We start from the raw sequence: 10891 nt of genomic DNA on the forward strand, positions 1-10891 counted from the left end.
CATGCTTGGCAACTCCATGACCAACTCCCTCTTGGAAACCAACGGCCCCACTGTGGTGTTAGGATATTTCCGTTCCACCTTAAAAGGGAGCAGGATGTTTGTGTCACAGCCTGCGTGTTTCCTGTTTTCACAGGATGTTTCTGTTGTGTCTTTGCTTTCGTTTTTCTCTCTGTCGGAGACACTGACGCAGGCAGTCATGTCTTTCTTTGTTCTGATCAACGCTGAATAAAGCTTGTAAATAATGCTCTCCTGTGTGCAACTTCTGCTGTAAATTATCTGCTGATAGAGTGTGCATGAGCTCTAGAATGTGGCCAGATATTTTCTAGAAACTCATGTCACTAATCGATGATACTGCGTGCCTACGGGAGATCGATGGATCGTCCGGCAGACGGCTTGGGGCCATGATGGACTTTATCTCCCTGGCAGTATCCCAACATGTGGAAGGACGTGTGGATCCAGAACTGGCCTCCACAGTCACTTACGGACTCACTGTTAAGACCGTGTTCATGGAAGACAATCTAACTCAGCCACAGGTGATCACCAAAGTAGAAGAAGACTTTATGGAGAGATGTGGTCCTCTGGCCATTCTTTTCAGCTTCCTTTTTACCAATCCCTTCGTTTTGAGTAAGCTGCCACTTTTGAAGTCAAATGCAAATTCCTTGGAAATTGTCCGCTTACATATATATTGAATTTAATAGCACAGTGGCCATGGGTGGTTCAACAATACCTACATCTCACAATACAGAGGATTAAGTCCATGTTCATGTCCAACAACTTTTATGGTGAGCCGAGACTATCTTCCCCAACCGATTGTGAGAAGATGCAAGTCAAAGAAAATGTATAAATAGTCACTGGTAGCGACAGGAAAATCTGTTACTTTTGGTTCCTCTCAGTTTCTCATTTTTCCAATCTTAACTTCAGATCTTCACATTTCCATAACAGTTTGTGATTTCTTTCTTTTTTTAAAAAAAAAAGCCTTCATGAAAATTCATCAGCATTTTAGTGTGAATTTCTCCTAAATGCTGTTTTGCTTACAACCTAAAATGTGTCCATTTAAATGGATAATTATTTGGCCTCTGTTTTGTGCAATGGCTCTGTCATTGCTAATGTGTGTAACAGTCCTCACAGAGAACATTTCTAGTGATGCTCAGGATGGTTAACATACATGTTTAGCATCCGATTAACATATTCATGCCACTTAAAAAAAAAAAAGTGTCATAATCAGAGATAGTGATAATGAGAGATATTCTGCTTCAGTTCAAACTCAGCCCGGATGCTAATTTCTAACAATTATCATTGCAAACCAGGTATTGTAATTTTTCTACTTCTTCTCCAGTATGGTTCATAATATATGCTAATATGCATCTCTCTCCTTTGAATTTGCCTTCAACATGATACCGTGCCTCAGAAGTGGTATAATGTCTCAACAATGTGTCAGGCTTTTTAAAACCTTGGTTCTTAATAATTATATATTCCAGCTTCAGGCTGCAAGCCTATGTAGTTATGTGATTATTTATTTTCTCTGTTGACTGGCTGATGTAGGGGTTTTTTTATCCCACTTTTCTTTAATTAAAACACAAACATCTTACAGACACACCAGGACCAGTGAATTCAGCAAGATGTATGTATACTTAACTGTGTAGTGATCTGCAGGTAACTTGTTTTAAAATATCTCTAATCATTTACACTAAAAGAACTAAAGCAGGAAGTTATACACACACCACACACAGTGCTTTTTTCTAAAAAAAAAATGTTTAGGGGCACTCTCATTTTGACTCAAGAAAATCACCATTTTATAGTTCAAATCGGGGGAAATAAATACAGTAAATGGACAAAAGTACACAGATTTACAAAATGTTTAGGGGTGTACCCCCCAGAAAAAAGCACTTTGTGTGTGTGTGTGTGTGTGTGCGTGCGCACACACACACACACACACACACACATATATATATATACTTGATAAATAGATAAGATGCCAAGCTAATTTTTATCCATTCTTCATTTGAAAGAAAGATTGTCTCATACAATATGTGTGATTAGAAAAGTCTTAACTGCAGCTCAGGTCCAGTCACAGGGAACCTCACACATAACAATTGGTAGCACACCCCCATTTTCATTATAAAGCACGTCCAAATTGTATAATCTGGTCTGCGTGAGCACCGGGATGTGGATGTATGTTCAAATGAGCATTTTCATTTTCATTGACTAGGTGCCTAGAAGGTTGATTCCACGAGTGGATTTCTCTTGTTCCATTTTCCCCGTTTGCGTGTTCAGACCCAGAAACCTTCCCCCCTAAATAAATTCACACTTGACTCAAATTTTGGTTTTGGTTTTTGGCAGAGTTTAGGCCACAACTTTATTGATTACAGAAAGTGACTGGTTGCATAGGCTCTGGTTCGACTAGCTCCCTGCCTTGCAGGTAGCGCTGACCCAGGGCACCAACATAGGTCAGCCAAGGGTGAATACCTGGATAAGCGGAAAGCCGGGAACAGGCTATCTCTGCCACCCAAATGCCCCCCCCCCGACTCAGGCACGGGCACAACCTCCTCACAGGGGATGACCAAACCATCAAGTCCCTGGATTCCTTTAATGGAATACCCTTCACATAGGGATGGCGAGAGCATTCTCCCATCCCTATCACCTGAGCCAGAGCCTATCCGCAACCTTACAAGTTGTGACGATTTCCTACGCGGCAGGCAAAATCCAAATGGCAACAGCCGATCAGCTAAGTGGGGAAAATTCCTGCCATGCCCCTGTCCCAATGACAAACAACACACGATGGCATAGCAAGGTCAAGCGCAAAGCCCTAAAAGTAGGGAGAGGTGGGTGGGTAGTCCGATGCACGAGCCGAAAGAGGAAGCTCTGGGTCACGTGCATGGATATAAATAGGTCCCTCGAACTGTTTGGACTGCATCCCATTGGCCAGATTACAGCCAGCTTCAAGGGACCTACCAATCGGGTGTTGTGGCTGACCAACCATACCGACCCACAACACAGGGCGTCGGTTTCTAAGTCTCACCGCAATGCATGCCCTCTTCAAGGGAGGATCTGATATACCATATGAACTAGCATCTTGCATTGCACGGTGAATTTTGAATGTCTGCTCAGAAAATTCTAAAATTGCTTTGGTTCCTCTTACCACTGAATTGTTGGGAACTAGTGTTTCGAACTACACATTTATTAAAAAAATGGTCCATTTTGCTCTGTATTTTTAGCGCTGACTTTGGCACTGTTGGCAGACACTGGAAATGAATCAGTAGATACTGGAAACGAAGGAAGATTTTTCCCGAGAAATTAGAAAGCCAACGGTGTAAAAGCTCTTATCATTTCACGGAATCAAAGGCTTGAAGGAGAACTAGAAGGGTCACGAAGTTCAGCTTCCCCTCTTTATTTGTTCTATACCTGGAACATCTGCACATCACACTTTCTCCCTTTACCAAACAACATTCTTTCACAGAACATAAATGTGAACTACTGAGATTGTTCCAAGGCCTAATTCCTCCCATTTGCCACCCTTTAAACCCAAGCCTCCAGTCTCCACCCCCCCCCAAGACCATACATACAATATTCAGCAACAATGCCGACTCTTGTCATCACCATTTCTTAGAATTTCTATGAATTTTCTATTTCCTTGGTGGAATTTACTTCGCAGACCAACTGAAGTCAAGCTATCTATGACTCCTAACAGTTAATGCCAAAGAAACAATGCCGTTTCAGCCAACAACATATTATTGTTACCTTGTTACCACACTGGTATGAATACATCTATCCTTGAAAATGGGGGAATAACATTTGTATTTTTAAGCTTTCCACTTTAAATTGTTTTGCAAGGAATTGTTTTGCATACATCACCATCCAAAATCAAATACTAAACAGTATAGCTATCTGTTCAAAATGTTTTAAAAGCCAGGGTAATATGACCAAAGTGAATAAAAACTTTTAGAAAATGACCACCTTTTTAATCTACTATGATTATGTCTATAAATAAAGCATGGCGAACGAGAAGGGTGAGGAATTATGAAAGTGTATTTGACGAGGACGGAGCCTTGTGATGAATTCTCACCATTTCTTTTGTTGATAAGAGTTTGCCATCTATTTGGCAAAATTCATATCTTTCTGAAAGGAGCCACCAAAAGTACTTGTAGTTTTTATGTCACCTGTAAAATTATAGCCGTGTTGATAGTTAATAATGAACTGCCCTTTCAGTGTACCCTGCCTATGTGCCGGTTTTGAAATTTTGATTGGACGTAATCTCTAAAATACAAAAATGTTTTTAACGTAAGAACTTCTATTCTCATGCGTGTGAATGCTGCACTTATAGATGAAGAGTCAGATATAATTAAGAGAAGGTATAACCTAAGAAGAACGGCTTACGTTAGGTGCTTTATGATCAGTAAATGAGCAATACAAAGATTTTGTCCATCCACTTGGCGTCATGCCTATTAGCCGGTATTTATATATATATATATGTCATCATGACACGACTTACATATGACAGTTTATATATCCATGGAATCAGTGTTGTGATGTTTTTATATTTCTTGCTTTCTTCTTAGTTCTCAAGCGATCGTGTAATAATCCCTAAGCACTTGTGTTCACATCGTCTGTCTATCGACAGTGGCCTGGTCCCCATCACCCTTTCTGATGTGCTATAAGCTATGCATGCTTAGAACTGACACTAACCGCAGCTGGGTGAGAGCCATCCTCTCAAAGGTACTATTACCAGGGTTTGTTTTCTCAGCCAAAGCTCACAGGAGCTCAGTTCCAGCACCTCTCAGGTGGACACCATTGCCATTCTAAGAGAAGGAGAAGTTCGTGGTGAGCTACACCACCTCTTTTTCTAGAAAAAGACGACTACCGCACTGACTACCACCACTAGCAATCGCATCCTGCCAACCATAAAGCACAAATATTGCACAAGTTTCTGGAATCAGGTGAATTTTGTGGGCAACAAAATACTTATAATATATGACAGGGAACAGCTAGTCTGAGGTACAGTGTCAACTTACATGCCTCCCTCATTGTCAAATAGCACACAGTATGTTCTGAAAGGTAGCGATGAAGATCTTATTTCACCTCATGTGCTGTGGTCATTTTAATATGGGAGAGAGGAACATCGCTCTTTTTGGAGATGCTTCTTAATGAACCCACTTGTTGTAATTACCATTGTCAAACAATCCCCACACCTCTCATGTCTGCCAAAAGCACGCAGTCAAGATAGATATTTAACAAGATATTTAATACAAAATTACAACCAGTGGGACTAAGGTTAAAGGTCTGCACATTATAGCACTACTTGGAATACTGTCGCTTTTCCCTTTGAAATCAACAGAGCTATCTTGAATATCTCTCTCTCTCTCTCTCCATATATATATAAATTTGCTTAGTCCTTTAGGATACAACAAATTAATGTTGCTGAAAAGCAGTACAGTTACACAGCAAAGAATTTATTGTTTGACAGAGTGATTTTTCAACCAGGTAACGGAGCACACATTGAAATCTCTAGTTGCTACAAAGTAAGCCATCAGTCTCACCATAATGCTTTACATTCTACCTGGTTAGAGTACACTTTTAAGAACACTGAAATATGTCTCAGCAATATTGGCCTAGAAATACTCTGGGATTTTTGCTCTGCACCTAAACTATCAGCGTGCTGAAAAGAAATACTGTTAAAAGTGGCTGAAAGACTGTTATGTAAAACAAGACTGCATTTTATCTGCACCAGTTGGAAAAAGAATATTCAGGTTTGCAAAATATGACAAATACTGCAAGCTGTGGCTTTTTCTCCACCAAAACCCCCAAACCACACACATACACTTGCAAATGAAACACACACACACACACACACTGAAGATATTTCATGCTTGAAATATGGCAAAGGATAAGCACAGGTTCAATATGAATAAACTCTTGCTTCTTCTATTAAACCCGACATATGAGAAATCATTATGCACAATAAATTTGCCCTATTCTGGGGGAGAGGCAAACCGAAGATTTTTGCTTTAGAAATATTCCTTTCCCACTGTTTTAAATCATGTTAACTGCCAACGAGTCAGCATGCATGCTTCCTTAATTAAAACAAATTAACGTGGATTTCTGACAACGTCTTTCTGCTCTTAACAATCTTTGCAGTGCTTCCAGAAATGAAATGTGCCAAGAGAAAACCTTCCAGCCTGCCTACCTGGCTGCTGAAATAAGAAAAAAGGTTCCCCACCACCACCACCACCCTCCAATTGATTAAAACAATAGAATGGAAAATAAAACAGACCAACCTTCACAATGTACGTCACTCCAGGTCCCAGGATCTTATCGTTCGAATGCAGCCACCCTTGGGAGACTTTGCTGGCAACGTTGCTCCCTTGATTCCAGTCTTCGCCTCCCAGGTTCATTTCCTCTGACCATGGTTTTTTCCCTGTGTTCATCTTGCTCTTGTCCTGCTGAGAAGACGGAGTGGCAGAGGCAAGGTTACATGTGTTGTCTGAAGCCTCTGCTGCCGAGCTCCCCTGCAACTTGGAGGCAGCAAGCTCCTTCACTGCAGACGAGAGGTTCTTGATGCCCGAAAGGCTGCCTGAATGGGAGAGTTTCAGGTGGGACACTTTGTGCATGAGAGTGCAAATGGCGGTGGGTCCATCTTGGTCTTTCTGGAGAACCTCAGGAGAGACCAGGTATGGCGATGGTGTTGACGTTGGACCAATTGATGAGACCTTGCTGTTCATGGACAAGTTATGGATAAGATCGTCAACCGATGTCACCGAATCATTCCTGAAGCGGTTATATTTGGTACGTTGAAGCATTCCCTTCTATCACGAACCTTGCATATGTTCTGACAAACCAGGGAACTCCTGTGCTAACATAGCAGGTGATCCAGAATATCAGCAATGGATAGTGAACATTTGGCAATGGGGCAAGATAATAATAATTTTTAAATTGCTATGAATTTTTAAAAGGGATTTTTGCTTAAGGTTCCATGGTCCAGCTGGGTGCAGCGATAGTTTTCTGTGCAAGAGAATGATCCCAGTCCTGCTCAGAGCTGCCAAGTCTCTCACAGCAGAAGCATGACTCACACAAATGAGAAGGACCCTTTTCAACAAAAGGCTCAGTGAACGCTGCAAATCACTTCCTGTAGGGGGGAAAATCCACCCACTTACAGCACACTACCACCAATCAATTCTCAAATTTCCTTTTCCTCTCTTAAACAGATTCTCCCCCATCTTTCCTTCCTACCCCATTTTTGCAACCATAGGTGAGTGCCTGCAATAGTTCCAAGTATAACTGCATTAACCTCCCCACCACCACCCGAACTACTTTTTCATTTTCATTTTTCCCCCTTCTGTCCTGTTCTGATGACTTTATACAGCATGCCTTAGTTAGGCAGGAATAAAGTAACAATTTCATGAACAACGTTCAGGCAAACCCACCAGCATACAAATACCTGGAAAGGCTTCCATAATACACAGGAGGATTGCAAATTCTGTGTGGGTTGAGAAATTTATATGGTAAATAATCTAGTCTTTTTCTTTCAGGTAAGCATTAAAACTGTGCTGCTCTTTACCATAATTGCCACATTGCAGTTTTTCTTTAAAAACTGTGATGCCATTATGCTTTTGCTTTTTTCATTTCCAAGAGGGAAAATATATTTGGGAGGGTTTTTTAATGCAGCGTTACACTGAAAACTTTTGGCTGGGTAAAAAATGAACCCATCCGTGTGTTTGGGGGGGGGGGAGTGTGGCAGTGGCAAGAGGCTTCTGAAACAAGGTTGCTTTTTCTCTCGCAATTTAACGCAAAGGAGATCTTAACTTTACCTCTCGATACTAAATTTAAATCTTGAAAGCTAAGAAATACGAGAGGATTATTCAAGAGTACTTAAGGCAATGAGGTGATGCCTCGCTTTCAAAAATGAACATGAATACAAAAGGAAATGCTTCAATGCAGTCATAAAATACACTTACTTGAAAAGATCCTCAACTCACACACCAAATCCCCTGATTTGTTGCAGGCATGCAAAATTTAACATTAGTCTGACAACCCAATATTAACCATACACTAAAGGACTGAGGTTTGTTTAAGCAGTCTATGGATTTCAGTTACTGATGCTGCAAGAAAACAGATTCAGAATGGCACCGCAACTTTTTGAAAAGCAAATAAATAAAACTGCAACATGCAAGTCAACAAATTTCCCAGAGGGTAGCCCACACTCCTTTTTCGTACTAAAGGCTTAAGTACAGAAAATGCATCAACGCAGTAGCATGCTTCACTGCACGTATTTTATGAGAAGAATTCATGATACATAAATGAAGGCAGCACCTCTGATCCCAGTAGCGATGAATGAAAATGTCCTATTCATTGTAAAAGCAGGTTTCTAGTGATCTGCAGAGTAGCTTTTCAGCACACTGCAAACCTGCTACAACATCCAAACTGCATTCATTCCACCCCCACCCCCCCCCACTCCGCCCCAGCTTCCTCCTGCTACCCTAGCAACAGCAAATATACATCGTATAGATCATTTCTGGTCTTGTGTTCAGCAACCAGCCGGAATCTCTGTCATTCAGAAATGATTCCCTTCATTAGAAGTAGATTTAAACAAAAAACAAAAAAAACCTGGAAAATGTGAATGGAATTCTCTGTATATCTGAATGAAAGAGCTGGCTAGCATAGCAGCATTTCTGTGAATGAAGCCCGGCCTTGCAGCCTCTGCCAGGCAATCCCTTGGATGCTAAGTATCTCAGCCAATAAGAAACAGTCTGGATGACTCATTCAACAAAGACTCTCTAAATAGTGGAATCTTCCATTTCACACACAGGTAGAATTTATATATATATACACCAACTTCAAAAGATATAAACATGACCTTCAAATCAAAAATACACACTTGTTTACAGAAGGTATTTCAAGAGATTTTTATCTTGTTTTATTTTTTACAATGTGTATTTGAACTGTTTGGGTGATGATGTGTTTCACCCCTCAAATAGTCATTCCGTTGGTTTAGGCATCCTGAGGATAGGAACGTGATCATACATACTTAGCTGCCTATGAATTCACATCGCCAGGTACACTGGGCAAAATTCGGTCATGGGTCAGCTCCCTTGTAAAGAGAAGCTAGAATGTTTGGTACTTTTCAGTTTAGGGACAAAACATGGTTAAGGACAAAACTGATGTTAATAAAAGGATGCTTGGTGTTGAGATAATGGACAGAGAGAAGTTATTCTCCCTCTCTCATAATACTAGAGTCATTCAGTCAAAATGACTGGTCCAGTGGCGTAGCGTGGGTTGTCAGCACCCGGGGCAAGGCAAGTAATTTGCGCCCCCTAACCCGTGGATTTGCGCACCCTAACCCTAACCCCGGAATGTTGCGCCCGGTGCGGCCGGCCCCCCCTGCACCCCCCACGCTACGCCACTGGACTGGTCCAAGAGTTGAGGCAGACAAAAGGAAATATTCTACATGGTTCATTGTTAACTTATGGCATTCAATGTTTTGAAGGCAAGTACAGGGGAAAGCAAGTACAGTGGAACCTGGGATGCGGGTGGAGCTGTGGGTTAAACCACAGAGCCTAGGACTTGCTGATCAGAAGGTCGGCGGTTCGAATCCCCGAGACAGGGTGAGCTCCCGTTGCTTGGTCCCTGCTCCTGCCAACCTAGCAGTTCGAAAGCACGTCAAAGTGCAAGTAGATAAATAGGTACCGCTCCGGTGGGAAGGTAAACGGCATTTCCGTGCACTGCTCTGGTTTGCCAGAAGCAGATTAGTCATGGTGGCCACAGGACCCAGAAGCTGTACGCCGGCTCCCTCGGCCAGTAAAGCAAGATGAGCGCCGCAAACCCAGAGCCGGCCACGACTGTAAATAATGGTCAGGGGTCCTTTACCTTACAGTGGAACCTAGGGTTGCAAATGTGATCCATGCGGGAGGCACGTTCGCAACCCACAGCATTCACAACCCGCAGTGCTGCGTCTGTGCACGTGTGTGATACGATATGGCGCTTCTGTGCGATTGAGTGCTTCTGCGCATGCGCGAGTGCCGAAACCCAGAAGTAACCCATTCTGGTACTTCCGGGTTTCGGCGCGTCCGTAACCTGAAAACACATAACCTGAAGCATCTGTAACCCGAGGTACCACTGTAGTTTAGATGGCTTTAAAGTCTGGGATAGCTCACTTGGTAAAGCATGAGACTCTTAATATCAGGCCCATAGGTTTGAGTACCACGTTGGGCAAAAGATTTCTGCACTGCAGGGCACTGGACTAAGTTACCCTCATAGTCCCTTCCAGCAGTACAATTCTATTATTCTGAAGTGGGATTAGAGACATTTATGGAGAATGTGGAAGAGCGATCTGAAGTTTACAGCATGTTATTCCTTGAAGGAGAACTACGGTGGTACCTCAGGTTACAGACGCTTCAGGTTACAGACTCCGCTAACCCAGAAATAGTACCTCGGGTTAAGAACTTTGCTTTAGGGTGAGAACAGAAATCGCGCGGCGGCAGCGGGAGGCCCCATTACCTAAAGTGGTGCTTCAGGTTAAGAACAGTTTCAGGTTAAGAACAGACCTGTGGAACAAATTAAGTTCTTAACCCGAGGTACCACTGTACTTGAAAATGATTTACAGATGGTATTTAACTCTGAGTAGAGTTGCTAAGATGTATAAGACTGAATCAGATAAGTACTGGAGACGCGATGAGACTGAGGGTACGTTCTTTCATATGTAGCGGACCTGTAAAAAGGTAACAGTGTATTGGGAAATAATTTATAATGAATTGGGGGGGGGGGTTAAAAGCACCTTTCCAAAACAAAACCAAAAAACCAAAAAAAAACGGTTCTTTTCGTTGGGGATAATTCAGATGGAAATTCCCAGGTGTCAAAAAAGGTTATTTATGTATGCTACTACTGCGGCCCGTGTTTTGTT

At 42.0% G+C, this 10891-nt stretch overlaps 1 protein-coding gene across 3 annotated transcripts in view; it reads right to left on the bottom strand.

Moving 5' to 3' along the window:
• Positions 1–8433, bottom strand: part of SHC3 (SHC adaptor protein 3) — a 55121-nt gene extending 46688 nt beyond the window's left edge. Inside the window, exons 1-2 of one of the 3 annotated variants that reach the window (XM_081213710.1) lie at positions 8305–8433; positions 6273–7120 (exon numbers count right to left, since the gene is read on the bottom strand). In XM_081213710.1, coding sequence (XP_081069836.1) covers positions 6273–6794 — 522 coding nt within the window. In that variant the 5' untranslated portion in view covers positions 6795–7120; positions 8305–8433. Of the gene's footprint in view, positions 1–6272; positions 7876–8304 lie in introns of those variants that run through there. The other 2 variants (XM_081213711.1, XM_081213709.1) reach the window with 2 other exon arrangements.
• Between the last annotated feature and the right edge of the window lie 2458 nt (positions 8434–10891).

The sequence above is a fragment of the Podarcis bocagei genome, assembly GCF_964188305.1.
Source record: "Podarcis bocagei genome assembly, chromosome: 11".
NCBI lineage: Eukaryota > Metazoa > Chordata > Lepidosauria > Squamata > Lacertidae > Podarcis > Podarcis bocagei.